The sequence below is a fragment of the Branchiostoma floridae genome, chromosome 12 (genome assembly GCF_000003815.2).
Source record: "Branchiostoma floridae strain S238N-H82 chromosome 12, Bfl_VNyyK, whole genome shotgun sequence".
Lineage (NCBI taxonomy): Eukaryota > Metazoa > Chordata > Leptocardii > Amphioxiformes > Branchiostomatidae > Branchiostoma > Branchiostoma floridae.
Genome location: NC_049990.1, coordinates 4,718,871 through 4,746,830, shown reverse-complemented (window position 1 = coordinate 4,746,830; position 27,960 = coordinate 4,718,871). Strand labels below are relative to the sequence as shown.

General features: G+C 38.4%; 1 protein-coding gene across 1 annotated transcript in view; it reads right to left on the bottom strand.

Annotated features, from left to right (window-relative positions):
* Positions 1-27,960, bottom strand: part of LOC118428048 (protein O-mannosyl-transferase TMTC4-like) — a 98,986-nt gene that overhangs the window by 16,091 nt on the left and 54,935 nt on the right. The window contains exons 3-9 of the mRNA XM_035838011.1: positions 26,977-27,196; positions 24,192-24,279; positions 15,959-16,071; positions 12,357-12,464; positions 8,807-8,968; positions 7,639-7,841; positions 4-148 (exon numbers count right to left, since the gene is read on the bottom strand). Of these exons, the coding sequence (XP_035693904.1) occupies positions 4-148; positions 7,639-7,841; positions 8,807-8,968; positions 12,357-12,464; positions 15,959-16,071; positions 24,192-24,279; positions 26,977-27,196 (1,039 nt within the window). The remainder of the gene's footprint in view (positions 1-3; positions 149-7,638; positions 7,842-8,806; positions 8,969-12,356; positions 12,465-15,958; positions 16,072-24,191; positions 24,280-26,976; positions 27,197-27,960) is intronic.

The following is a 27,960-nucleotide window of genomic DNA, read 5'->3' as shown; positions in this document are numbered from 1 at the left end:
GACGTTGAGTCCAGCAACGACCATCAACACGAAGCCTGCGCTGGGCAGGTACAGCACGCGCTCAGCTACCACAAACCCGACCGTGAAGAACAGGTTGCATGCTGGGAGAAAGGGCACAATCAGCACAGCTAGGCCCAAGGTAAAGACCCTGAGGAAAGAAAAGTTTGAAAACTTTTAATTAGTTTGTTGAACTTTCAAACAGACATTTGGATACTTTCGACAGGATTCTTGATGCTTGGCTCAACAGGAAAACAAATCTAAGGACCACAAAAAAAGGGCCAGGTGGTCCTTATACATTTCTTGTACAGAGGTAGTCACTTGTATACTACTAGTATCAAAAGCCAGGTGGTTCTTATACAGAAGTGGTCACTGGTATACAGGTTACTTTAAATTGTATATACCAATGACCAGGTGGTTCTCATGAAGAGGTGGTCACTATATAATACAGGTTCAGATTTTCCAAAATCAAATATACCGTAGTTTTACAAATAAGAATTAAATTCTAACATAATGTTCATTTTGTATCACAAAACAGTTCATTAATTTTCAAACATGTACGCTATACATGTATGTGTACCTTCACTCTAATAGCTAAAGTGTAAAGAACAGCAAATATAATGAAATCTATTTTAACTGCACTCTATATACACTTCCAACTGAGAAGCATAAAAAGTGTGTAGATGAAGCTTTCAAAGATAACCATCACTTTGAGAGGGTTTACTTGGCAGGTAAGGCTCAGAGATCAAAGAGTTAGTGTTGCACTACAGGGCTGTTAACTCACATCCGTGGGGAGCACTTTACTGCGGGTTACTGATTATGTTATTGTAAATTAAGGTTAAAAAATATTGCATAACACAATAAAATCAAATTTAATACATGTAGAGTGTGTACCTACCTGTACACTCTAATAGCTGAAGTTTAAAATACAGCAAAAGTAATGAAATCTATTCTAACCCCACTGTATGTACAAATGTAAACTTCCAAGTGGGAAGTTTCATCACAAAAAGTGTAGATGAAGCTTTCACAGATAAGCATCACTTTGAGAGGGTTTACTTGGCAGGAAAGGCTCAGAGATCAAAGAGTTAGTGTTGCACTACAGGGCTGTTAACTCACATCCGTGGGGAGCACTTAACTGGACGTTACTGATGAGGCTTTGGAGCGATACCGACTTGGATTACCTACTGACGCACGCAGTGAAATTGGAGAAGGCAGGACAGTTGTGAAATATGAATGTGTAAACTTGCATGGTATACTTTGTCAAGCAATAAGAAGTATTTGAAACATTTGTATCTGTCTAAGAAGTTTAAGTTTTGGGTGCCGTTTGTTTGTGTGTTTGTGGAAATATTTTCTGATACACGCTGACAGCCTGAAATCTTTATCATGATAACACCATCATGTGGATGAAGAAATGTTAGAATGTGTAAAATGTAATTTTTGTAGAAGCATAAAGAAGACCATGTTCCATGCTGTTTGCATGACTTCAGAAAGAAGATGTTAATCTTGTGGATCTTTATGACATTTGGTATGCAGGTACTAGGTGTTGAATATGGCACTTCTAATGGTAGCAGTTAGTTCTTGTTTAAAATACACCTTAATTTTTTATGATGCTTATCTAGGTTTTCAATGAGGTTTTCACATTTATATATACTGAAAAGCAGTAACTCAACCAACTGGATATGATTTTGGAATCCAGTTGCTTTAGCAACTGCTTTTTGGCGTATCTTATTACCTGGATGTTGAACCTTCATCGACGCATGTTTATATATACAGCAAAAATGAATGAACTTCAGATCTGTGCTTGACAGTTGTACATGGAGCAATTATAAATGGCACCAAAGACAGAGCAATCAATGCAATAACACATGTACTAGACTATATTCCTAAGTCTGTAAAATGAATGGCTCATTTTCTAAAGCTTGATACATGTAGCATATAACCCTAATCAAAAGTTCCTTCAGAGATAACTAGAAATAGACTTATCGATTTCCTATTTCTGGCAAGTCGTTACAAGTATCTATGCTGGCAGCCAATTTGAGCTAATGCTGCAATATTTCTTCACTTTTATCATGCAGTGCCTGCTCTGTAAGTAAAATTAATTCCTTGCAGCATGGCTTTTCCTTTATTTGGCACCCAATTTGATGCAATCATCCAATATATTTCCCTACCTATACATTACATAACATGTACATGTACACGTAGGTAAAACACGATCTATCTACAAACAGATAATCCATATAGCAAAACTTACAGCGAGTAGGTCATACATTCCGGGTTGAAATGTTTTCAGTATTGAAAACTATTGCCTCATTTTTCAATTCCGCCAATCATCTTCACCAACATTCTCTCTGGAGTTGGCTAGAATTAATAGATTTATCAATTTCCTTATTCTGGCATAGCAGTTACAAGTTCTAGAACTGATTATTCTTCTTCAATGTAAACCACATGTTGTGATGAAATTTCAATAAATGACTATAGATGCTTTCGAATGTATTACAATCATTTTTGGTATTGAAAACTATTACCTCATTTTTCATATCCCGCTAATTGTCTTCACTAAAATTCTCTGAAGAGTGGGCTAGAATTAGACTTATCAATTTTTCAATTCTGGTATAATTGCAGTTACAAGTTCTAGAAGCCAACCTAAGCCACATGTTGTGCTGAAATTTCAATAAATGACAATGCTTTCATATGTATCATAACCATTTTTGGTACTGAAACTATTGCCTCATTTTTCAAACCCTCTGGTATAATCTTGGAAAAGTCAGCTAGAATGGGATGTATCGATTTTCCATTTCCAGAAAAGTACTTAGATTCTTTTAACCCATCTGAACTACATATTGCTGCAATTTCAATAGATGCTCATATTTTAGGCTTTGTTTTCAAATACAGGAATAGGATATCCTCTTTGGTATTAAACAATATGTCACATTTTTTCAACCCACCAATCGTTATTGCCAAAGTTTCTAGAGGTTGGCCGCTAATAGATTCATCAATTTCCCATTTTTGGCTTGCGTGGTCTTTTGCCTGGCAGCCAATTTGGCACTAATGCTACAATCTTTCTTCACCTATCTATGGACTGTAGCCAAAAAAGTTTCTGTATGTACATGTACATTTTTGTATGATAGAATTAATACGTCTATGTTTAACTCATTACCTTCGCAAAGAAGGTTATACACATGTATTTTCTATACTATAGCATTTGTTTTCAATGTATGTGCTAAAATAACATAACTTAATAAGCTAAGGATGTCATGAAATTTTGTCATATCAAAGAAACAAAGATACTTTATCCCCCTGGCAGTGTTCCTTGGTACTGCATGAGAACTTCCAATTTTCTTTGCCTTAAATGTTTTAATTATGGATACTACTGCTACTACTAAATCTGTTTGGTGTTCTAGACAAGCTATGGTTATGATTTGGTGGTGGTTCATAGCTTTTCTTCTCAGGAAGAAAGTGGCATAAGTTTCTGTCCTCTGGCAGCTTTATTAAAGTTTGTTTTCTCAGCACTAAGTCTTGGAATTACACATAAGTACACTACCAAAAATGTCATTCTTATTTATCTTTGTGGAAGAAAAGTTATCTTCCACAAAGAAAATTATTCTCTGTGTGAGAAAATAAGAAAATAAGAAAATGTCAGTTAGAAGGTGAAAGTTTTCTTAGAATATTTTTCTCAGGCCAAGCTGTTCTTTCTTAAAGTTTTGGGACTAAAAACATAAGATAAATCTTCTTGTGGCAAGAATGATTCTGTGGTACAGAATTTATATCTAATCATAGTTTTAAACTATGAAAAATCATCTTATTCTAGAACAAAGATTAAATAACTTATAGCAGGAAAACCTAGATTATGTTTCTTGAAAGCTTCTTGTAGCAAGAAAATCTTTCTGTCCTTAATAATCGATTTCTTGTTGCTTCTTGCACTAACCATATTATGCATCTTGTATGAAGATTTAGATTCTTTCAACAAGAATAACCTTCTGTCCTTAAGAATAGATGTCTTAAACCAAATATATATTATCTTGTACAAAGATTAAGATTCTGGTAGCAGGTCAAACCTAGAATCAGTTTCTTGAAAGTTATTTTGAAGCAAGGAAACCTTTCTGTCCTAAAGAACTAAGTTACCAGTTAACAGAACATGTGTCTTGTGCTAAGATTCAGGATCTTGCTCAAGAATTCCTTTCTAATCTTAAGACTGATACTCTTACTCTTAGACAGTGATTCTCTGTACAAGTCTGGAAATCTTGCACCAGGAATATTTTACTTGCACCAAGAATCAGCTTCTGATTCAAGAATTTCTTCCTTCCTAAAGACACACCAAGAAAATGTCTCAAGCATTGAGATTCACTTTCTTGAACCATCATTCCTGCTGTCAAATACTTAAAAACAGAAAATCACTAAATAGTTATAATAGCAACTACAAAAATGTTAGAGGAAGAAATCTCAACAAATTATGTGTGTAGTATAGGAATGTTTATTACCACATTCTTACATAAGACTTAGTAAGTATGATCACAATAGTAACAGTCTTTGAATGGAAATACTTTTACGATGACAGTACCAGACAAACATCAATAATTCCTTTACATTCAAATTGCCAATTATTTATCTAGATATACGTACAAGAAGATGAGTCTCAAATTCATTACCCTTCTCAAAGAAGCATTTACAGCAATATTACTGCATTACTTAAATGGCAGTGTAGCTGTTTTGTAGCGGAATATGCTAAGGCCATAATTTATAAACTTAGATATAACTATTCCATATTGTTACAGAGTATCACATTCCAAAATAGAGCAAACCCTTGCAGTGAACTTTTCATTCTTGACATTTGGTATGGTCAAAACCTCCAGAACCTAGAGAAAAAGTGAAAGACCTTTGTTACTTCGTAGTCTTACACAAAACAACAAAAAAGGTATCAAGTAAACAATTTTGAATAATATATATTAATTTCAGTAATGCACTGTACTATATACCTATTCTTTAACCCACTGGTGACACCTATAGATATGTATGTTTACTTGATACCGTAATGAAATTTGTTTTTGAACCGAAATACAGCAGACTAACCCTGTGATATGAAATGGAATCTCCCAACGATTATTTTGGTTAGACATACAATGTGCACATAGAATTTGGCAGCCAAAAGGTGGATATACTAGTAGCTTAGCTACTAGTAATGGAAACAACTCTTGCCTCTCCATATCTACTGCTTTGTCAAGATTCTACATGCCTTGTTGCTTTTGAACCCTACACTCTAAAGTCTATGCATGGACTTCTTTTATCTTGAAGTATTTCAAGGTGGGGGAGGGGGGCACACTTACCTTATCCTTCATATCTGGTTCCCAGCTATTTCCGCTGCATAGTTGTTGATTTTTAGCAAATTGAACCCAGTCACCAGTGCCTCACATGATCATGGTCCCTTTTACCTTTCTTTTGACTGTAAAACTGGCATGAGTCACCAACTGATACAAAGAGTAGTGAACTGAGCTGCTGCAACTGTCACTCTGTTCAAAATGGAGATGGGGTAGCCCAACTGTACTCTGGGATACAGATCAACCAATCAGGGGTTCAGAAAAAGTCACATGACCAGAGAGGATAGAAAAACAAGAAATGTTAAGAAATATTTTCTTATAACTGTTCAAAATAGAGATGGACCACCTGGGGTAGCCCAACAGTACTCTGAGATACAAATAAACCAATCAGGAGTTCAGAAAATGTCACATGACAAGATAGGCTAGAAAATCAAGAAATGTTTTCTTGTTACCAAGACTAATTCTTAACAAAGACACCAAATGGGTTTTGATTTGAGGAAAGCAAAGTTTAACATAACTTTGAACTAAACATAGCTTGGTCACCAACAGAAATTTCAAAAGAAAGGTTACCATACTATTCAACTAAATGTTATATCTTGCAACTACCTCTAGGTGCCATGAACCCAAAAAAATATCTTGTTTTTCTTAATCAAGAAAGTTAAGAAATATATTCTAGACAGTATATCTTAAACATTACCAAGAAAAACAAGAAGCAGCTTTTTGAATAAGGAAAACATAACATTAAAGAATTTTATGCTAGTTGTAACTTTTTGTTTTGATTTCTTGATTTTATAATTTTTCAAACCTGTATTTGATCAAGTAAGTGAAGAAAAGAAATCTTGTATCTTCTTAAAAGTAACAAAGAAAATCAAGAATTATCTTTCTTAAACTTTCTGGATAAGGAAAATAAGAACATTTGTGAATTTTATGCTTGTCATATCTTGTTTTAGAGTTTCTTTTTTTCTTCTTTTTCTTAACATTATTTGGTCAAGAAAGTGAAGAAAAAAGTTCTTGTATCTTCTTAATTGTTAGAAAGAAACACAAGAATCATCTTTCTCAAACTCCCTGGATAAGAAAATCAAGAAAAGTCAAGAATGTTCTTCTAGCAAACCAAGATTTTATGTAGAAATTGAAAAATGACTAGATTAAAGATCTTACGGTTAGAATCTATGGAATACTCTGTTTGATCTTAGAGAAAATGAATCTTATGGGAAGATTGAAAAATAAAGTTTTTCTTAAATTTCTAGAAAATTCTTGTTGGCAAGTATCTTAATAGAAATACTTTCTTCACTTAAGAAAAAATAGAGAAAAACTCTTTCTCCAAGAACCAACATACAGAGATTTTGCAGAGGGTTTCTTACTTTCCTTGAATTTTCTTTACCGAAGAAAATCTTTCTCTCCATAAGAAAACAAGAAAAATAAGAAAAACCATTTTTGGTAGTGTACCTTATGTCTAATAGCTGCTCTCCATCCACCTCTGTCAAGAGGGTTGGCCCTTTTTTTTTTGCAAGTCCAGTTTTCTTACATCTTCATTGTCACTATCTACCCATCTCTTTTTGGGGTGTCCACGTGAGTTCTTGCCCACTACAGATAACTTCATGACCTTTCTTGGCCAGTTGTCATGAGACATTCTTTGCACGTGGCCATACCAGCCGAGTCGGCTAACCATTATTTATTCTGTTGTCCAGAATGGAACCCATTAGTGGTGCCGTTAGTTCCTGGGACTGATTTTGCTTGTTATTTGGCCACCAATCAAAAGTAATCCTGTTATAGTTCTCCATTTGTCTAGAAACAGCTTTTCAAACTAAAAGCATGCGTCATAGCAGTTCCGGCCCTTACTTTGCAGTGTGCAGTAGTTCGGCTCTAATGAAGGCAACTTTTTTGGCCAACCACTTGGTGAGAGTCAAGGCTGCTACAACTGAACTACACAGCTATGTTGCAGGGTAACCTAGCTACTAGTACTGGTAGTACATTTTTAGTGTAACAGGCCACTACACTATAATTTGTGACCACCACGCTAAAATGAGGACCCCTACGCTAATTTTGAACATTTCCTTGTTGAACAATGTCAATCAAATATGAAAAATGATGATATGCCACTCCAAACTGATTATAAAATATTTCAAATTACATGTGATGTGAGTTAAGTCACCTCATGGGTACCACTGCCAACTTTTTACTCTTAGACTACATTCATTAAAAATCTCACTGTGGAAGGGCCAAGATCCCCTTCCACGCCACCCCTCATCATATTGGTCACTTTGCCCAGGTACAATTATGCTAAAATAAAATCCTGGCTATAACCCTGCGCTGCACTCAGTACACTCACCGTTTCGTGTTATCGGCCAAACCAACAACACAATATGTTAGCAATCCCAGAAGGCCGAGCCAGAGGGCGACAGGTGCGAGAACTCTGGGGTCTCCCACGCTGTGCAGCAGGGGCACGCAGCCCATGGACCAATCAAAACACAGCCACCAAGGGAAGAACAGTAGCCAGGCGTTGATGGCGTAAATATAGTTGTGGGTGAGGACCTGGAGAAACATGGCACGAAGGGAAGAAAATTGAAGGTACGGTTAAAGTTAAACCCTTCCCGCGCCTGATGGCACATAGGGTGGCGCCCATCTCGGTTTCCTTAGCCCTGGGCCACACAACGCAATCACTACAGCAGGGGGCTAGTCCACTGGTAGTGGTGTGTGTTCAACTTCCATACTCTTTCCCGAATACAGAGTGCTAAGCAGAGAAAGCAGCATGTACCATTTTTAAAGTCTTTGGTATGACTCGGCCGGGGATCGAACTCACGACCTACCGAATGCAAGGCAAACACTCTACCCACTACTGAGTAGGCCATTGCACATGGTGCAAACTCAGCAGCAAAGGGAAGAAAATTGAAGGTACAAGAAGGTACAAAATTGATTCTTACGTTCAAAGGGCCCTCCAGAAGAGTTTATTTTTAGACGAAATATTCAAACAACTCTTACTCGTACAAACTCTTTAATCGTACAAACTTCTGGAAGACTAGCTTTGTCATTTGTTCATAGATATTTTCCCTGCTTGAAACCAAACACTACCATATATTAGTCTATTTACATTATGAGACAGTGTATAAATGTAATACTATGTAGAGTTTCATTTGATCATTCGGGAAAGCATGTGTCCCAAATTGCAGAAATAGAATGGAATAAAGAAGTGCATACTATTAGACATTTAACTTAAAGAAGGTTTTTAATGTCTAATGTATTTCAAAATTGTTATTCAAATGGTTTCAAGCATAGAAGCCCAAAATATACATTTTTGGTCTGAAAATGGCTAAAAAATGAAACTGAGAAACCTTCACATAATATACAAGAATACATTTTGTATGTGAGCTAAATTTCGTGCTTTTATACAAATTTGCACATTTTTCCAGCAATGCAGCTGGACTACAATGTTACAATGTATATCTCAAGCAGCTTTTGTATACAAGAGGAAATAAGTTGCCCAATGTAAAATAACTCACCCTTGTTGAGAGGTCTTTAGAGAAAGCTGCCGGGTTGTCTACAGGCTGGAAGGCAGGTGGCGTTGACCCCATCACCCACCAGCGAGCTGTCATGATCGCAGCACCCGTTGCCACGAGAAACAGCTGCCGTAGCAACAAGGACCGCACCCACACAGGCAAACCCTGCAATGTTGAGAGGGGGTTGTGTTACAATTCTACTTGTACATGTATGTTAACAAAATTGTAAAGTTTCTATTAAGTAAGTAAAATCATGACTTGAGTTTTTATGTCAAACTTTGTGTGCACAAAAGTAATAAAACTTTTTTCAAGTTATAACAATGTCCTTTTTAAGTTGTACTGTCAATTTTTTCGTATATTTTGATACAATATTATTTAATATAACAATTATGTATGAGTTTATTTGTGGAAAGTCAATCATACAAGCAAAATTAAAATAGCCAAAGGCTAAAATATTACGAAAATCTTTAATTTACTTCTCCATTATCAACATTTTTACCTTATCAAAACCTTATAATTACTAGTCCTTAGATTAGAAGTTATTGCAACAACATTCATTAGAAGAAAAAATGAAATACACAGTGCTATATCAATTTCTCTTGTTATCTGTTACATGTGCCTAATTAGCAGATGTGCAATTACATCAATCACGAAAATATAATTACATCAATCAATATCGGTAATTAGCTAATTACTGAGTACACTGGACAGTGACATTTCATCTATTCTACTTGTACATGCATCATTTACCTGATAACAGTTTATACCATCACTGTAACAGCAGATTAGTATTGATATATCATACAGACATATCATACAGACAGTCAGACACTGAAAGATTTCCGGGATTTTACTGACGCTACTTTGTCTTCATTAAGATAACGATGTCTGAGCTCGACGTCGTTGCCTTAATCATTATGATGTAATCTATTACCATAGGGTAGAATTTCCTGGATCTTAGTACGTCATACCTGGTGATTATAGTTAGGACTGTAATACTTTATAAGGTTACTGGAGGATATGAACTCATGAGTTGTTTTCTGTTTTGCTATCAAATACTTTCATTGAAGAGGTCATGTCCTGTTCTTGTCTACATTTATGTTTTGGTGGAGATAAATTTCCATTAATTCTAGAACTTCTGTTTTCATCCAATTCTTTCCTAGCCAATGCTTTGAATTCTATGTATATTTACATAGTTTGCCTACTACATGTACTTAATTTCCATTCTAGTTCTTGTGTTATGTCTGAAGGGATATAAATTCTTGAGTAACTGACTTCTTTACATCATGTCATGTACTGCAGATGTCTGGAATTTTCTGCCTTTTTAGCAATCGTTTTTAATACCAATCTTTTTCTGGTCCATGCTTTGAATTCCAAACACCAAACTGTAAGTACTTATATGTGTTATGTTCATATTGTAACATGTCATATGTCCAGGAAGATTAGTTGAGTACAATTTGTAAAGTTGTATGTCAGCTAATGGACTATTTAAGTATCCAAGTTACCAAGTTTGCATACTATGTACATCAAATAGTTTTGTCAGGTTGGTATGTCAATAGAAAACAGTTTTCTTCAGTACACAGCCTTCTGTAGATGTTTCAACACCTTTTCTGTTGTCTTTATCAGTGCATGATGAAGAGTTTCTATCTGTGCTAAGTGAACTTTTCATGTCACTATAGGCCAAGTTCGACTTGCTCTGACATAAAAAGTTCACTTAGCACTGACAAAAAAAATGTTCATTATGCACTCAGCAAATGTATAGTCATTGAAATGTCTGCAGAAGAATAAGAGGATTGTGTCCAACTGTTTGCCTGCAGTTTTCCCCATAGGAAACATCCATGACAGACAATTGGAGCATACATTTCCATCCAGACACATCCAAGCATTCCCCAGGTAGCTACAGGTACTGTACATCTGGAATTTTCTGTTTCTTGCAATTTTTTACCAATCCTTCTAGGCCCATACTAGTAGCATTGAAGACTGTTTGACTGTTTTCCCAATCAATGAAAACTGGAGCATCCATTCCCATCTAGACACATCGAAGCATCCCCAATGTACATTTGTAGCTACAAGTACTGTACAAATGTACATCTGAAATTTTCTGTTTCTTCCATTTCTTTTATTTTTACCAATCCTTCTTCTAGGCCCATGGTATTACCTTGAAATCCAAACACTGTTTGTCTGATTTTCTCATTGGTAATATCCATCAATGAAAACTGGAGCATCCATTTCCATCTAGAGACATCCAAGCATCCCCCAGGTATCTACAAGAACTGTACATCATCCTAACCACCCCAGGACCACATTACCCTGTCTAGACTGAGCAGCTCTGTGTCACCCTGACGGAGTTTTACGACTGTTGTTATGTGCAGTGAGGCATATAATGTGCCACGGGCCCAACTCATGATAACTCGTATGGATGAAATATGTCCTATTTGGAATGGTGGAAATGTACACAAGGAATGGTCATTTCCTCCTAAGGGATTCGCAAGAAACACATAATACCAGGGTAGAAGCTATCATTTCTTGTCCAAATGTCTTATGGGTGAAGAATTTTCTTGGCTGTTTTCCTATAATCAACTTCTTGGAACAAATGTCCAGTTTGGTTGGCTGAAATGTACACAGGGAATGGTCATTTCCTCTTCAGGGATTCGCAAAAAACACATAATACCAGGGTAAAAGTATCATTTCATATCTTAAATGACTTGTGAAGAATTTCCCTAGCTGTTTTCCTATAATCAACTGCATGGAACAAATGTGTAGTTTGGGATGGCCAAAATGTACACAAGGAATGGTGATGAGTCCTTTAGGGTTCGCAAGAAACACATAATACCAGGGTGGGAACTATTATTTCATATCTAAATGTCTCTTTGGGGAAGAACTCTCTTAGCTGTTTTTCTATTAATTAAGTGCTTGGAACAAATGTTCAGTTTGGGATTCTCAAAATGTACACAGGGAATGGTGATGACTCCTTTGGGGCTTCACAAGAAACACAAAATACCAGGATAGAAACTATCATTTCATATCTAAACGTCTTTTGGGTGAAGAATTTCCTTAGCTGTTTCTTTAAAATTAACTGCTTGGAGCAAATGTGTAGTTTGGGATGCCCAAAATGTACCGAGGGAATGATGATGTCTTCTTCAGGGACTATCAAGACACACATTAAGCTGAGGTGTGAGCTATTTTCTTACCTTAATGTCCTTTCTGCCCCTTTAAGATGGAGAATTATATAACTTCTAAGTGAAGTTAAGCTGGGCAAAGCAATTTATCTTTTTCGTAACGTTTTTCTCTTCTTTCCAGTGCACGTTACTATCAAATAAGCTTTTTGTAATATACATTTTTGTTAAAAATATCTGGAAAGATGGAAGGATGCCTATACGTAGTCTTTAGAATTGCACCTTGTAATAGACGTACTATGGACTTGTTTTGTGTAAGAAGACATTTTCATACACAGTTTATTCAACACATGGCTACAGTCTTTACAACAAACCAGTTCTTGACTTGAGATACAACATGATGGTCAATCATGCAGCTATACAGCAGTGCCACCTACCTGTTTTTTAACAAACTGCAGCGACTTCTCAGCTGCCAGGAGTTTGGAGAGGAAGACTTTGGGATCGAGTTGGCACAAGATGAGGATGTCGTAAGCGGAACAGACACCCTGCAATAACCATGGGAAGACAGTAAATAACATTGATAACGTGAAGTGAGGATGGCAGTGGCAGTTTAATCTACTGTCGCCGGGGAGCGATTCTGTTAGTGATGCGAAAGCTGGTGGCAGTTTTCTGTTTTCTTGAAACAACAAAAGCAACATTTTTTATCTCCTGCTCATTTGAGGAACGTGACATCTAAACACGCTGACCAGAAGTTCGGCTAGCAAATAGCCTTGTCCAATATTCAGCTAAATAGCCACCGGGCTACATTTTTAGTGACACCTCAAGAATGGGGAGCTTTTGATACCATCGAGTTGCAAAGTTCTTGAACATGGACCATCACTTTTTATAGCTTCTTTCTTGATTTCCTGAAATTCAAGCTCTTTTCAACTGTTGACAGTTCTAATATGTATGATAAACAGTGGACTACCTCAACATCTGAGAGTGCTTTTCAGCAGCATCCAAGTACTAGAAGTTAACAGTGGGGTTCAAGCACATCCGATCGTCCTTGCCAAACGGCTCTGACCTTTTGGCGACATCGCCTGTGTGATGGCTTTGTGATCTGACGGGCCCGGGTTCGATTCCCGGGAATATTTGTAATATTGTTTCTTTCTGTTCTACTCGCCCCTTGGAGCGTTTCACAAGTAATGATGAGGCAGCCTGGTATCCAGCCGTAATATATCTCCAGAGTCTCTTCTCTCCTCTTCACAATTACGAAGAGGAGAGAAGAGACTCAGGAGCTATATTACGGCTGGATGTAATTGCAAAGAGGAGAGAAGGGACTCGGGAGCTATATTACGACTGGATACCAGGCTAATGATCAGGTTAGGTTGAACACAGGATGAGGATGTCGTAAGCGGAACAGACACCCTGAGATAACAAAGAGAAGTCAGGAAATGAGGAATGTTATCCAGGGAGGTCTGGGAAATGAAAACGTCCACGTCCATCGCTCAGTTTAAATGACCCTGTCAGCAGCATTTCAAACGCAAATGCTAAACTCAATCTATATGATGTATTTCATATACTTTCAATCAATGATCTGTATGATTTTCATGCATGGTATTCAACAGGAAATATTGATGTTTTTACCAGGCTTTTGATCCGGTCATGTCTGCATTTGACTGGCCGACAGAAAAGAAGTGACAAAACGTCCAAGTCCATAGCTCAGTTTAAACGACCATGTCATCAACACTTCAAACGCAGATGCTAAACTCAATCTATATGTTGCATTTCATGTACTTTCAGGCAATTTGTGTGATTTTTGTGTATAAACATTCATTACAAGAAAAGTCTGACGTTTTTATCAGGCTTTCTATCTTGTCAGGTTTTATTTTGTCAGGTCTGCATTTGACTGGCCGACAGAAAAGAAGTGACAAAATGTCCAAGTCCATCGCTCAGTTTAAATGACCCTATCAGCAGCATTTCAAACGCAAATGCTAAACTCAATCTACAAGTTGCATTTCATGTACTTTCAGGCAATCTGTGTGATATTTGTGTATGAACATTCATTACAAGAAATGGACATATTTATCAGGCTTTCTATCTTGTCAGGTTTTCTTTTATCAGGTCTGCATTTGACTGGCTGACGAAAAGAAAAACGACAAACTATCTTCATCCATAGCTCAGTTTAAATGACCCTGTCAGCAGCATTTCAAACGCAAATGCTAAACTCAATCTATATGATGTATTTCATGTACTTTCAACCAATGATCTGTATGATTTACATGCATGACATTCATCAGGAAATATTGATGTTTTTACCAGGCTTTCGATCCGGTCATGTCTGCATTTGACTGGCCGACAAAAAAGAAGTGACAAAACGTCCAAGTCCATAGCTCAGTTTAAATGGCCCTGTCAGCAGTACTTAAACAGCTAATGCTCAAATCAATCTATATGTTGCATTTCATGTACTTTCAGGCAATCTGTGTGGTTTAAGTGTATAAACATTCATTACGAGAAATGGACGTTTTTATCAGGCTTTCTATCTTGTCAGGTTTTCTTTTGTCAGGTATGTATTTGACTGGCTGACGAAAAGAAAAACGACAAACTGTCTTCATCCGTAGCTCAGTTTAAATGACCCTGTCTGCAACACTTCAAACGCAAATGCTGAACACAATCTATATGACGTATTTCATGTACTTTCAGCCAATGATCTGTATGATTTTCATGCATGACATTCATCAGGAAATATTGATGTTTTTACCAAACTTTCGATCCGGTCATGTCTGCATTTGACTGGCCAACAAAAAGAAAACCGACAAAACGTCCAAGTCCATAGCTCAGTTTAAATGACCCTGTCAGCAACACTTCAAACGCAAATGCTAAATTCAATCTACATGATGTATTTCATGTACTTCCAGGCAATCTGTGTGGTTTAAGTGTATAAACGTTCATCACAAGAAATGGACGTTTTTATCGGGCTTTCTATCTTGTCAGGGTTTTTTTTGTCAGGTCTGCATTTGACTGGCTGATGAAAAGAAAACCGACAAAATGTCCACGTCCATAGCTCAGTTTAAATGACCCTGTCATCAACACTTCAAAGGCAAATGCTCAAATCAATCTATACGTTGCATTTTATGAACTTTCAAGCAATCTGTGTGGTTTTAGTGTATAAACATTCATTACAAGAAATGGACACTTTTATCAGGTTTTCTATCTTGTCAGGTGTTGTTTTGACAACAAAAAAATCAACAAAATGTCTACGTCCATACCTCAGTTTTCATGAATAAACATTCACAATGAACAATGAATATCAACATCACTTTCAAAGCAGAGGTAATACTTGGGCATCTTTTAAGGTATTTTATCAGATTTTTTATTTTGTCAGGTTTTCTTTTTTTTGCACATGTATTTGGCTGGGACACAAACAGAAAACCTGATAAAATAGCAAGCCCAATTGGAAATGCCTCAAATGACATCCAAACAAGTTGGAGCCAGACATCTGCTTGGAGAGTAAAGTAGAAAAAATCTACATGTATATCAATGGCTAGGTGGTCATCAAGTAGATGTGGTCACTAGTACAGGTTTGACCGTATACCAATGGCCAGGAGGCCATTTTGTAGAGGCAGTCCAATTGTCAATCGGGAACAAGGGGAGCAACGGATGCTAAAGCGCATAGTCAGAGTGAAGGTTTGATTGTAGCTTCAATACATGTACTTTAATAGAAAATGTTTGACTCAAGATGGCAGTGATTCCTTGCTCCTTACACAGCACAGAAGCAGCACACAGGACCACACAGCCAGTGGACCGGTAGTCACTAGTACAGGTTTGACTGTATATCAATGGCCAGGTGGTGCTTATGCACATGTACTTTTATATAGAATAGAAAATGTTTGACTCACAATGGCAGTGATTCCTTGCTCCTTACACAGTACAGAGGCAGCACACAGGACCACACAGCCAGTGGACCGGTAGTCACTAGTACAGGTTTGACTGTATATCAATGGCCAGGTGGTGCTTATGCACATGTACTTTTATATAGAATAGAAAATGTTTGACTCACAATGGCAGTGATTCCTTGCCCCTTACACAGTACAGAAGCAGCACACAGGACCACACTGGCTGCCAGCCAGCGGACTGAGAACGACTCCGGACAGCACTGGGGATCCTGGGTACCTGGTAGGGAAACATGGAGATGGGTCAAAATCCTATCTAACTAAAAAGTGGAAGTCAAAAAACTCGTTTAAAAAAAAATGATCTTGATATCAGCACTGGTTGTCCTGGGTACCTGTAAGGGCAAACATGCACATGTGTCAAAATCCTATCTAGCAAAAAAGTGGAAGTTAAAAAAAGCTTATTTAAAAAAAGTGATCTCAACACCAGCACTGGGGGTCCTGGAGAGTCCATCAGAGAATATAGATGACATTGTACACTTTTGTACAGTATTCACAGGTTTCATTACACAGTAGAAGCCATTCAATTGCACACCCCATTTGCCAGCGTATTTCGTGCAATTATCCAGCACCTGGTGGTGCAATAATGGGGATTCAGTGCAATTAACAGAAGTGTGCTGTAATCCGTCGTGCAATTAAACTGGCTTCTACTGCACCAGGGAATACCCCTAACTCCTATGGACGCAATGAACAGTGGTTCACAGCTTAAGCATGTACATTTTGTATGTCTAGTGAGTGACACAGCAGGTACCAAACTCACGGCTTCTACATGTAGGTAGTTCAAGAGGCAAGGCTACTAACCAGTGGACTACCCATGCTACAATGTATATGGAAAAGGGTAAAGGTAAAGGAAGTCCCATATATAGTCTTTTAGAGGCTGCAGGGCCAGTGGGTTTTTATTTCCTTTATCTGGGGCATGGTATTGGAAGGCAGAACCTATCCCTCTCCATCCACCACCTTTGACCTCCCCAACCAAAGTCAGGTATCCATTTTTATACCTGGTGGAGTGAGAAACGTAATTCAAAAGTGTTTTCCCAAGGGCACAACATCAGTGGCACATGTATGCCACAGAATTTTAAACCAGGACCTCTGGGTTCTTGGCCAAACGCCCTACCTGATTTGCACGATGTCACTCGAGAAACATGGAGAAGTGTCAAAATCTGATCTACCTTAGGGCTTCAGGTCACATATGATAGGCTTAAGGCAGTAAATTGGGGGCACTGTTCAGACAGTTATAGATGGCTTGTGTAAATTTTGGCTGCCCCATGACAGAAAAATAGATACTTGTCAGTTCTATCATAGCCTCGCTGAAATCCTACAAAAATATTGAACTGTAAAACAATGAAAATATCTTCCAAGTGACAGAATGTGTAGTATATTGTATGTACAAGCTCAGGGAAAGTCTTGTTGTTTTTCTCAACTAGGCACATGCTCTGAAATAGAATTTATACCCCTTTCCATAGAATTGTATAAACCTGCGACGGCCAAATTTTATCAAAACTTGTTTGATAAACATCCCTTCATCATTCAATGCTCTTCAGTAGCATACAAAGTAATAATCAGGTGAGGTTGAACAGATGGGATTTGAACCCTGGACCCTCTGGTCCAACAGCAGGGTCAATAACCACTGGATTTCTCTGGGAAGGTGACACGATGGATGTCCTTGGTGCTGAATGACTTTCCTGTGTGCTGAAAGGACTCAAAATCAATGGCTGAGGTCCCTGAGGTCTTGGGGCCATACTTTGGTGGGTTAAAGCAGTTTATAAGATCCGCCAACCCTCCAGCTATCCGCAGGAAAAGAAAAATTGGGGTGTTTGAAAATCCAATAAGGCCAGGACCCCTTGGTGCAGTTGTCTAATGCGTCTTCTTTAATGCCTTTTTCATCTTCTTCTGTGGTATCTGGTGTCGCACACAGTTCTAAGGGCAGCAAAATTCCTGGCTGTTGCTTGAAAGACTTGGAGGTACACAGGGAATTGGGGTTGTTGGCCCTTTACTGAAGTGTGTATTATCTGAATATATTGGTCAAAGCACATGTTACTTAGAGTGTAATAGCCTAGTGTGTAGAATTTTCGCCTTGCAGTCAGTTAATTGGTATGGTCATGGGTTTGATCCACAATATTATTACATCCATGAAGTGAATAGTTTCACCAGTTTAGTGGGTCACAGAATAAAGAGACTCTTTTTACACAACCACTGCTTTATTCTCTGCAACAGACCTGAGTCAGCTTACACTTAAGTTACAGATGTGCCCTGTGTGGCAGAGATTGTCATTCTCGTATAGGACTGTTTAGGCCCAGTCGACGCTGTAGGGCTGATATCAATTAGGATTTTACCATGGTCAATATTGACAGAAGGAGGCCATATATACAGCTTTATTCTCACCGAAATGTTGGTGAGAACAAAGCAATGGTTGGGTAAAAAGGACCTCTTTATTCATTCAATATTATGCTGTCATTAATCTCTTTTCCTTTCTTCTTCATCATAATAATACAGAATTGGTGCCAAAAGGCTACTTCTGCAAGGTTAATATACTTGAGCCTAAAAGTAAAAGTACAGTATACCCTTCTCACAGGGGTTACACTAACTTACAGGTACTTTTGTGATGAGCTGGATGTGTGGCCTCATTGACAAGAGATCGCCAATAAAAGCCCAATTCATAATTAAATACTTGTATAGTGTATCCATGTTTCCCAAGAAGTTGTATACGTCTACTACCTATGTTAAACCCATAGATGTATTGACTGGCTAGCCAATTACGATCATAACAGTACATGCTATAATGCATTAATTTTAAGATGATTAATGTTTGTTTAGACTTAATTAGTTACTCTGCACTTGAAAGTACCGACTTCATGGGCATTGACCTCACTAGAAATATACTTCATGTCGTTCAGAGTCAAGCCCTTCCCCCACACACACCTTATTACATGCCCGCAGGTTACCATAAAAACTTTACATGTATGTCAGCACATGTTCCTAACACCCCTTCATCCCCTATCACCTCCCCGAACCACCGGTGGAAATTGCCTCGTGGTGGAAATAAGCCGCCGAAAACCTGTAACGTCTTTTATCAGCCAGCAGCGCGTTTGAAGTAGGTGCGAGCGGGCCTGCCAACGGTGCGTGGCGCCATTAACGGACTGCCTGCGGCTTTATTTGGCTTGCGGAGGGGAGTCAATGGATTTCTTTACGACCCGTAATAATAAGATCGTTTCTTCACGGTGGGCGCTTCACTAAGGAGTGGGATCACGCTCTGTTTCCAATTTTCTACGCATCGCACGCGTATGGATCCGCCCTCAATCTTTGCTACTGTGTAACAGCAGTCAGAACTTAAATCTATTTCAATGGACTGCTCCAATTTGGGGACTTGACAGGGCTCGAAATACTGGGAGTATGTGCACCCAAAATTGGTTCTGTGCACCCCAATACATGTACTTTAATTTGTAGGTTCACACATCTAAAGATATCAAAGTATAGATCTGCGCTGAATATTTGCTACTGTGTAACAGCAGTCAAAACTTAAATCTATTTCGATGGATTGCTCCAATTACGGGGACTTGACAGGGCTCAAAATACTGGGTGCATGTGCACCCAAAATTGGTTCTGTGCACCCAAATACATTTACTTTTGTAGGTTTACGCATCTAAGTATATCAAAATATAGATCTGCGCTCAATCTTTGCTACTGTGTAACAGACTGTCTGGAGTCAGAACTTAAATCTATTTCAATGGACTGCTCTAATTTTGGGACTTCACAGGGTTCAAAATGTACTGGGTGAATGTGCACTCTGGTGCACCCAAAATTGGTTCTGTGCACCCAAATACTTCTGCAAGTTTACGCATGTAAAGATATCAAAGTATAATACTATACACCATATTCTTGACATCAAGATGTTTGAAAGATAATAGAATATCTGTCATAGTACTTGTTTAAAAATTTGAAGTTGGAATTTGGCTTCATCAAAATTTTCAATGCTCCACATCTGTGCTTATGCATATCATACCATAGCATTATAGATACAACAGAAAGTGTATTGTTATTGTGATTTCCCAATAATATTCCGTTGACAAATTTTCTGGTGCACCCAAATCCAAAAAATGAATTTCAAGCCCTGGCTAAAGTGTTACAGGAGTCAGAACTTAAATCTATTTCAATGGACTGCTGCAATTTCATGGTTTGAAAAGGCACTGTCAGTGTCAGGCAGACTCTTTCTCTAATTGTATTGCAGTAAGTGTCAGTAATACAATATCAAGGTGTATTGCTTTTACTTTAACTCCAATCGATACAGCTTTTGACTTCCTTCTTGGACTGAAAAGGATATTATGTACAATCTGAGCCATTTCAAAGAACTGCTCCTTGTGACTTGAAAAGGCACTCCTTCTCCAAAGGTATTGAACTACAGTTAAATGTCAAATACATTATCAATGTGGAGGTGTCTTTTTACTTTAAAAAACTTCAATCAATACGCCTTTGACATCATTCCTGGCACTCAACTATAAAGAGTACAATTTCAACCATTTTCAAAGAACTGTTCCAGTTTTGAGACTTGAAAGGCAGTCAGACTCTTTCTCCAAAGGTATTGAACTACATGTATGACTCTTTCTCCAAAGGTATTGAACTACACTTATATGTCAATTACATTATCAATGTGGAGGTGTCTTGCTTTTACTTTAAAATCAATATTCCTTTGATTTCATTCCTGGCACTCAACAGGGAAGGATACAATCTCAACACTTTCACACATCCTCCTAACGCCCGGTCCCCAACGGCACTACCTTATGGGGCCCTGCTATCCCATGCCCTATTAGTGGCTATTATGATTGTCGCCACAAACAAGCTGTCGACCAATCAGAGAATAGGCCTTTGTTGGGCTTGTTGTTGTCGCAAGCTGTCTCGCAAAGGCCGCTGGGAAGCTATCAGCCAATCATGTTACGTATTACCATGACTTTGTTTGCTCACCATGCCAACGCCCGATCCCCAACGGCTGACTGCCCATATAAGGGCAAGCTCATTAATATTCATAAGCAAGGCACCCCTAATAACCGAATACTGTGGCTGAGTTGTCAGGGGTGATATCATAGGCTTTGCCTTGATTGTCAACCCTGAGTGTGAGGGTGGTTTCACAGAACTGCTCTAGTTTGGTGACTAATGAAAAGGCAGTCAGACTCTTTCTCTAAAGGTATTGAACTACACGTGTATGTCAAATACAATATCAATGTTTGGGTGTCTTGCTTTTACTTTCTAAGTTCAATCAATACAACCTCAAGTCATACAACCATCCTTTACCTTAATTCATGACATTCTACTGGAAAGGATACAAATGTCATAAAGAACCATTTCAATCGACTGCTCTAGCTTTGTGACTAGAAAAGACAGACACTTTTATATTGAACTTTTGTATGTGCCAAGAATTTATCACTGTGGAGTTGTCTCCCTTTTACTTTAACTCTTGCTCTGATCAATAGTCTTTTCACTCCATTTTTGGCACCAGAGTTGTAGCCAGCACCCGTCCTTCTGTCCTTAGACAGAATTTTGCAGCTGGGGACGGAAAAATTTTTTGCCTATTCTGTCCTCTGTGAGCAAAATTGTCAACCCTCAAAATGCAGGAAATAGCGTTTCAGAGGGTCTAGATTTCAAAATTTTCCTTGTTAGTATGCCCCTGGACCCCCCCTAGGAACACTGTGCCAAAGCCATTCAAAATCGAGGGGACGGAAAATGATTTTGGGCTGGCTACAACCCTGCTTGGTACTCAACCAGAACCCTTCTCAACCTCTTACATCCCCAATAAAAAGGCAGGCATGCATGGGTTTGCTTTATCCTTTGTCAAGTGTGCTTTCATGTTTGACAGTGACGTTATCACTGACACCCTCCTTATTGCCTTCATCACGACTGTAAAAATAGCTGTTTCAAGTTGGTGATGATTGTTCTAAGGAAAGGTAATTCCCAGTTTTCAAATCAAATTTCTTCTTTATGAAAGACTGCAGTGGACAAATCCATTTCCTTCATTTTTTTTTTAAATTTCAGTTCCAGTCTGACTTGATGACAGGACTGCAAATACTGAAGTTTAAGTTGGTGAGAGTTAAAAACCAAGAAAATAACATGGTGACAGTAATTGAACTAATTCCCAGTTTTTGTACAATTTTGGCTTCTCTAATGGAAGATCATAGTGGACAAATCTGTCTTCTTCGTCACTCTACTACAGTTCCTGTTTGCATTGATGTAGACTTAAGCCCACCTACATAACACAACTGCATAGGGACTGTTTCAAGTTCAACTTGGTGTGAACTCTTAGGAAATAACATTGCCAAAGAAATTCTCAGTTTTTGTACCACTTTGGCTACTCTAATGGAAGATCGGAGTCAAGGACTACCTTTTCCTTTCACTCCTAAAGTTCCTGTTTGCATTAATGTAGACTTTTAGCTGACACTTTTATAACACAACTGCACAGGAACTGCTTCAAGTTGGTGACAGGTCTTACGGAATATGGTAATTCCCAGTTTTCATATATTATTGGAAGATCACTAATGGAAGTTCCTGTTTGCATTGATGTAGACCTTAAGCTCACCTACATAACACAACTGCACAGGGACTGTTTCAAGTTGGTGAGAGGGCTTAGGAAATGACATTGCCATGTGGTAATTCCCCGTTTTAATGATATATTGGCTTCTCTAATGGAAGTTCACAGTCAAAGACAAATTTGTTCCTTTCACTCCCATATTTCCAGTTTGCATTGATGTAGACTTAAGCCCACCTACATAACACAACTGCACAGGGACTGTTTCAAGTTGGTGAGAGGTCTTACAGATTGAATATAATTCACAGTTTTCTTATATTATTGGCTTCTCTAATGGAAGATCATAGTGGACAAATCTGTCTTTTTCGTCACTCTACTATAGTTCCTGTTAGCACCTACATAACACAACTGTACAGAAACTTCTTGAAGTTGGAGAGAGGTCTTAGCAAATAGCACTGTAATTCTCAGTTTTCAGATATTATTGGGTTCTCTAATGAAAGATCATAGTGGAAGAAAAATCAGTATCCTTCAATCTCTTAGCTTCTGTTTGCATTGATGTAAACCTTTTATAACACAACTGCACAGCACAGAAACTGTTGCAAGTTGGTGAGAGGTTTTAGGAAATAACAAGGCGACAGTAATTCCCAGTTTTTGCACCATTTTGGCTTCTCTAATGGAAGATCACAGTCAAGGACAATCTCTTCCTCTCACTCGCATAGTTCCTGTTTGCATTGATGTGGACTTAAGCCCACCTACATAACACAACTGCACACGCAGGGACTGTTTCAAGTTGGTGAGAGCTCGAGGTATTTCGGAATATGGTAATTCACAGCTTCTGTAATGGAAGATCACAGTGGATAAATCTGTCTTCTTCGTCACTCTACTATAGTTCCTGTTAGCACCTACATAACACAACTGTACAGAAACTTCTTGAAGTTGGAGAGAGGTCTTAGCAAATAGCACTGTAATTCTTAGTTTCCATATATTATTGGGTTCTCTAATGGAAGATCATAGTGGAAGAAAAATCAGTATCCTTCAATCTCTTAGCTTCTGTTTGCATTGATGTAAACCTTTTATAACACAACTGCACAGCACAGAAACTGTTGCAAGTTGGTGAGAGGTTTTACGAAATAACAAGGCGACAGTAATTCCCAGTTTTCACACCATTTTGGCTTCTCTAATGGAAGATCACAGTCAAGGACAATCTCTTCCTGTCTCACTCGCAGAGTTCCTGTTTGCATTGATGTAGACTTAAGCCCACCTACATAACACAACTGCACAGGAACTGTTTCAAGTTGATAAGAGGTCTTACAGAATGTGGTAATTCCCAGTTTGCATATATTATTGGTTTCTCTAATGGAAGATCACAGTCAAGGATAAATCTGCTTCCTCCATTCTCTTAGTATCTGTTTGCATTGATGTAGGCCATTAGCTGACACTTTTATAACACACCCATGAAGCTGTTTTTTTTTTACCTTTAGTCGGTGACAGTTCTTTGTTTTCAAATTATGCTGTGACCACTGAGCATTTGCTGAACAACCAACAATTATTATAGGTCAAGCAATTTCATAGCTAAAGAACACATATTTTAACCTTTTGTATATGCCTTTTGTCTTTAAATCATACTTTTGTATCCTGTTAACAGTTTCCATTATAATACAGTGGGTCACAGAAATACAATTCTAATCTCTCTCTGGTGGCACTCTGCAATCCCCTATGTATTGCAAAGAGGGTTTAATGGAAGCAGTTGAAGACAAAGGCTGATCTTGATGTTTCTCTCATTTTCTTAATTCCTGTTTACAAATTACATAAATGTTGGACCTTTAACTCACCTTCATGGCATGAGCGAACATAACACAGGAAGGCTGAGAAGAAGAAGAGAGCACACAGCAGCTCCGCCCTCCCCACTACTCCTGCAACCTGCAACAGAAAAACACCACATTATTTACGAAAAAACAAGACCTCAGCTTATCTAGCACACGATGTAACAAAACAAGAAGTTCCACTGAAGTAAATAATGAACATGAAAAAAGTCAGTGGACCGGATGCTGGACCAAATAGAAAATGAACACATTTATACCAGCAGGCCGTGTTTTGGGCCTTAGCATCCCAAGAAAATAACAAGTCAGAGTATAGTACTATCTTACTTCTACTGGCAAAATTTCTGCCTCTGTTAACTCAGACCAAGTTTGACTGTAAAAATTTGGTAAAAGATAGGATTTTTGTACCAACTTAGAAGTCAAATACTCCATCAAACAGATTGAATTTCCTTTGTGGCAAAACGGACCATTTTTAGTATCAGCCATTCACAAGTTCTCACAGACAATCAGGTCCAGGTTCAGGTCCAGGCCTGTACCTGATCCTCTGGACCTGAACCTGACCTATACGGCTGTTCCTGAACTTTCTGTGCAGGTATCCACCCTTAGATCAAAGGTAGGAAAGGAGACTGGATCTTCCTTTGTGAAACATCTTAGCAAGACTGAAAATGGTGGATGCTGGAATCAGAACATGTCGGCTTCAATACTGGAACACATACGTTTGGATATGATTCATATGAATTGGAGTTATTCAAATGGCAGAACAGCCTACCAGGATAACACAAGAGCTTTGCAGGCTTTATGATAGTAGCAACTGGTTATAGATTAATTCTACAGAGAGGTACAGAAAGGTAGATTTTAACTGTTCAAGAGTCATTCTGCCATATCTTTTGTTTCCTTGGCCAAAAAGGTTATACTTTCGGAAACGTTTGTGTGTGTCTGTGTGATTGTGACCAAGTTATCCAGATAATGCGGACGGATTGTCTTGATATTTGGTATGTGGGTAGGTTTTGATGAGACCTCGAAATAATTACATTTGGGGGCCTGCTAGCAACTTTTTATGGATGCAACAGAAGTTCTGGTTTTGACTTCTGGACTAGCTATGGTCATGATTTTTGATTATGTATCTTTTGCTGCAACTGTGCAAAAGAAATCATTAAGTCTTAAAGACCATACATCTCATTTGCCACATTTCTGATTATTTCATGTAATATGAATTATTTCACAAATGCCAAGTTTCAGCTACAATGAAATTTTACCCCATATTTCAGGCTTACACTTTTATTGGCATTTTGGCTTTTTTTGCATCTCAATGTTGTGTCAGACAACAGTCAAGTGCTTTTACTGGCACTGCCTAATAACTAGTAAAACTTGAGCGGCTCTGCTATCTTGACATCTGTACAAATATTTCATTAACTTTGGCTCAAACTCTCCAGCCAAAGGATTTACTCTGACCCTGAGTTGGCATTTTTCCACTTCACAAGACACAGACTAAACTAAATACACTGTCACTCAGTCAGAAGAGAAAGACAAGAAAAGGCTGTTTTCTAAGAATGTAGTCAGACTTTCACTTGCAGGGCTCGAAATACTTTTTTCTGCATACCTGCACTGGTGCAGGCAACAGTAAAAATTACCTGCACCAGACAAATTTTACCTGCACCACTCTGAATTTAGGAAGTATGGAATATACTAACATTGTTGAGGAGCCATTGCTATTTTTTCTTTGATACTTTGATACTACATTCATAATTGTCATTTATGTATAAATTCCAGTAGACAGACCAGTGCAGATTAGGTGCATGTAGACACCAGAAATACCTGCACAGCTCCAGTTTTACCTGCACTAACTTGGATATGCAGGTGGTATTTTGAGCCCTGACTAAATCTGTGCCCCAAGGTACTTAGAATACAATGAGACATACATGACATTGTAGATCAACTGTGCATTATAGTTGTTTGCAAAAGCTGTGTACATTGGTAAATTGAGTGCCTCTGGATTTGTATAATTCCTTTATATTGTCTTTTCCACTTATAATTGTTTATAAACATGAAACATACATAATCTTTGCCTCAAGATACTTGGGATACAATGAGCTTAGGAGTTAGATGTAGATTAACTGTGCATCAGTTGTTTGCCAAAACTGTGTTCATTGGTAAGCTCAGTGCGTCTGCAGTGAGTGATTTCTTCCTGCTGTATTTTTCCCTTTTGATCAAATCTTTGCCTCAAGGTACTTAAGACACAATGAGACTTTAATGTAGATATTCATCAGTATAGCTGTTTTGCCAAGACTGTTTGCATTGGTAAACTGAGTGTATCTGGATCAGGATGATTTCTTTCTGCTGTCTTTCTCTTTTGATTTGGAAAACAAATCAAATCCTTATTTTTGCCTCAAGACACTTGGGACACAATTAGACTTTGTTGTAGATGTGTCAGAGTGAGACTTAAGTTCCTTTCCAAGACTGTGTGCATTGGTAATCAGAGTGCGTCTGGATCTGAGTGATTACTTTCTTGGTTTTTTTTGTTCCCCTTTGATGCAGAAAACGTCCCAAAATTATTCCAAAGCACATGTGTGCACGGAGTTGTCCTGAACCAAATCTTGGTGGCCAGTGACCATAGGCACACTTTAGAGCCCTGTTGGTCATCTCCACTGCTTTTCTTTACATGTATTCATTGCAGCAATATAAAAAAAAAAGATGAACTAAAAAAAAATCATTGATGGAATATTATGCATAATGATGAACATATTGAGGCATCATTCAACAAAAAGACAGGCATTCAACAAGTCATTTCAGAACTTACACTTTCCGTATGTACAGGGTGAACAGCAAACAGTGTGGCAGCGAGGAAACTGGCCCGGGGAGCGGCGAAGACCCTTTCTCCCGAGACGTCGCGTCGAACTCCGCCGAAGATTACAGAGAACACGTGCAGCAGTTGTACGCAGATGGCAGCATGGAGGAGGAGGTTGACCGCGTGGAACGACCATGGCTGGGACAAACCCCCCGCAAACCAGTGGTTCAGTCTGAAAACAAATGATATACAAGTGTAAAACATATTGTAATTACATGTACGTGTTTAAGGCTGTTGTACTCAAAATCATTGCAGCGTAGAACAGTTCATGGAACGACCATAGCTGGAACAACTCCCCCCACAGACCAGTGGTTTAGTCTGAAAACAGATGACACAAGTGTATGTTGGGTAACTACAGGACCGGTACAAACATTTGTAAGAGACAGTTGTACGCAGTTGGCAGCATGGAGGAGGAGGTTGACGGCATGGAACGACCAGGGCTGGGACAAACCCCCCGCAAACCAGTGGTTCAGTCTGAAAACAGATGATTAACAAGTGTGACAATGACATCATGCAGCACAGGAAGAAGATGATAAAATCTTGACCACTACACATTCTTGTAACACAGTTTAATAGCACATTAATGCTAGTTCTCCTTTATCTGCAGGTAACCTACATTCTGTTGATTTCAAAAACAGGGTATTCAGGTGTGTCTTGCTAGCAAGCTTGAACATATTCCAACTCCTAACAGTCAGTTCCAGATACAAAAGTTCTTCTGCAGTCAGGTACTGCTATTTAGAAAAGTACATGGTCCTTCTTTGATTCTATTCATGGAAAGAAAAGGGTATTGGTTTTCCTATACTTTGTTCAAACCTCCTACACAAGGAGAGGTTAATAAGACACAATGACAGGCCTTAAGGCCTGGCCTGTAGCCTGCATCTGTAACATTAACAGCTAGGCTGGGATCCAAACCCAATCTTGGGAATCAGGGGAAGG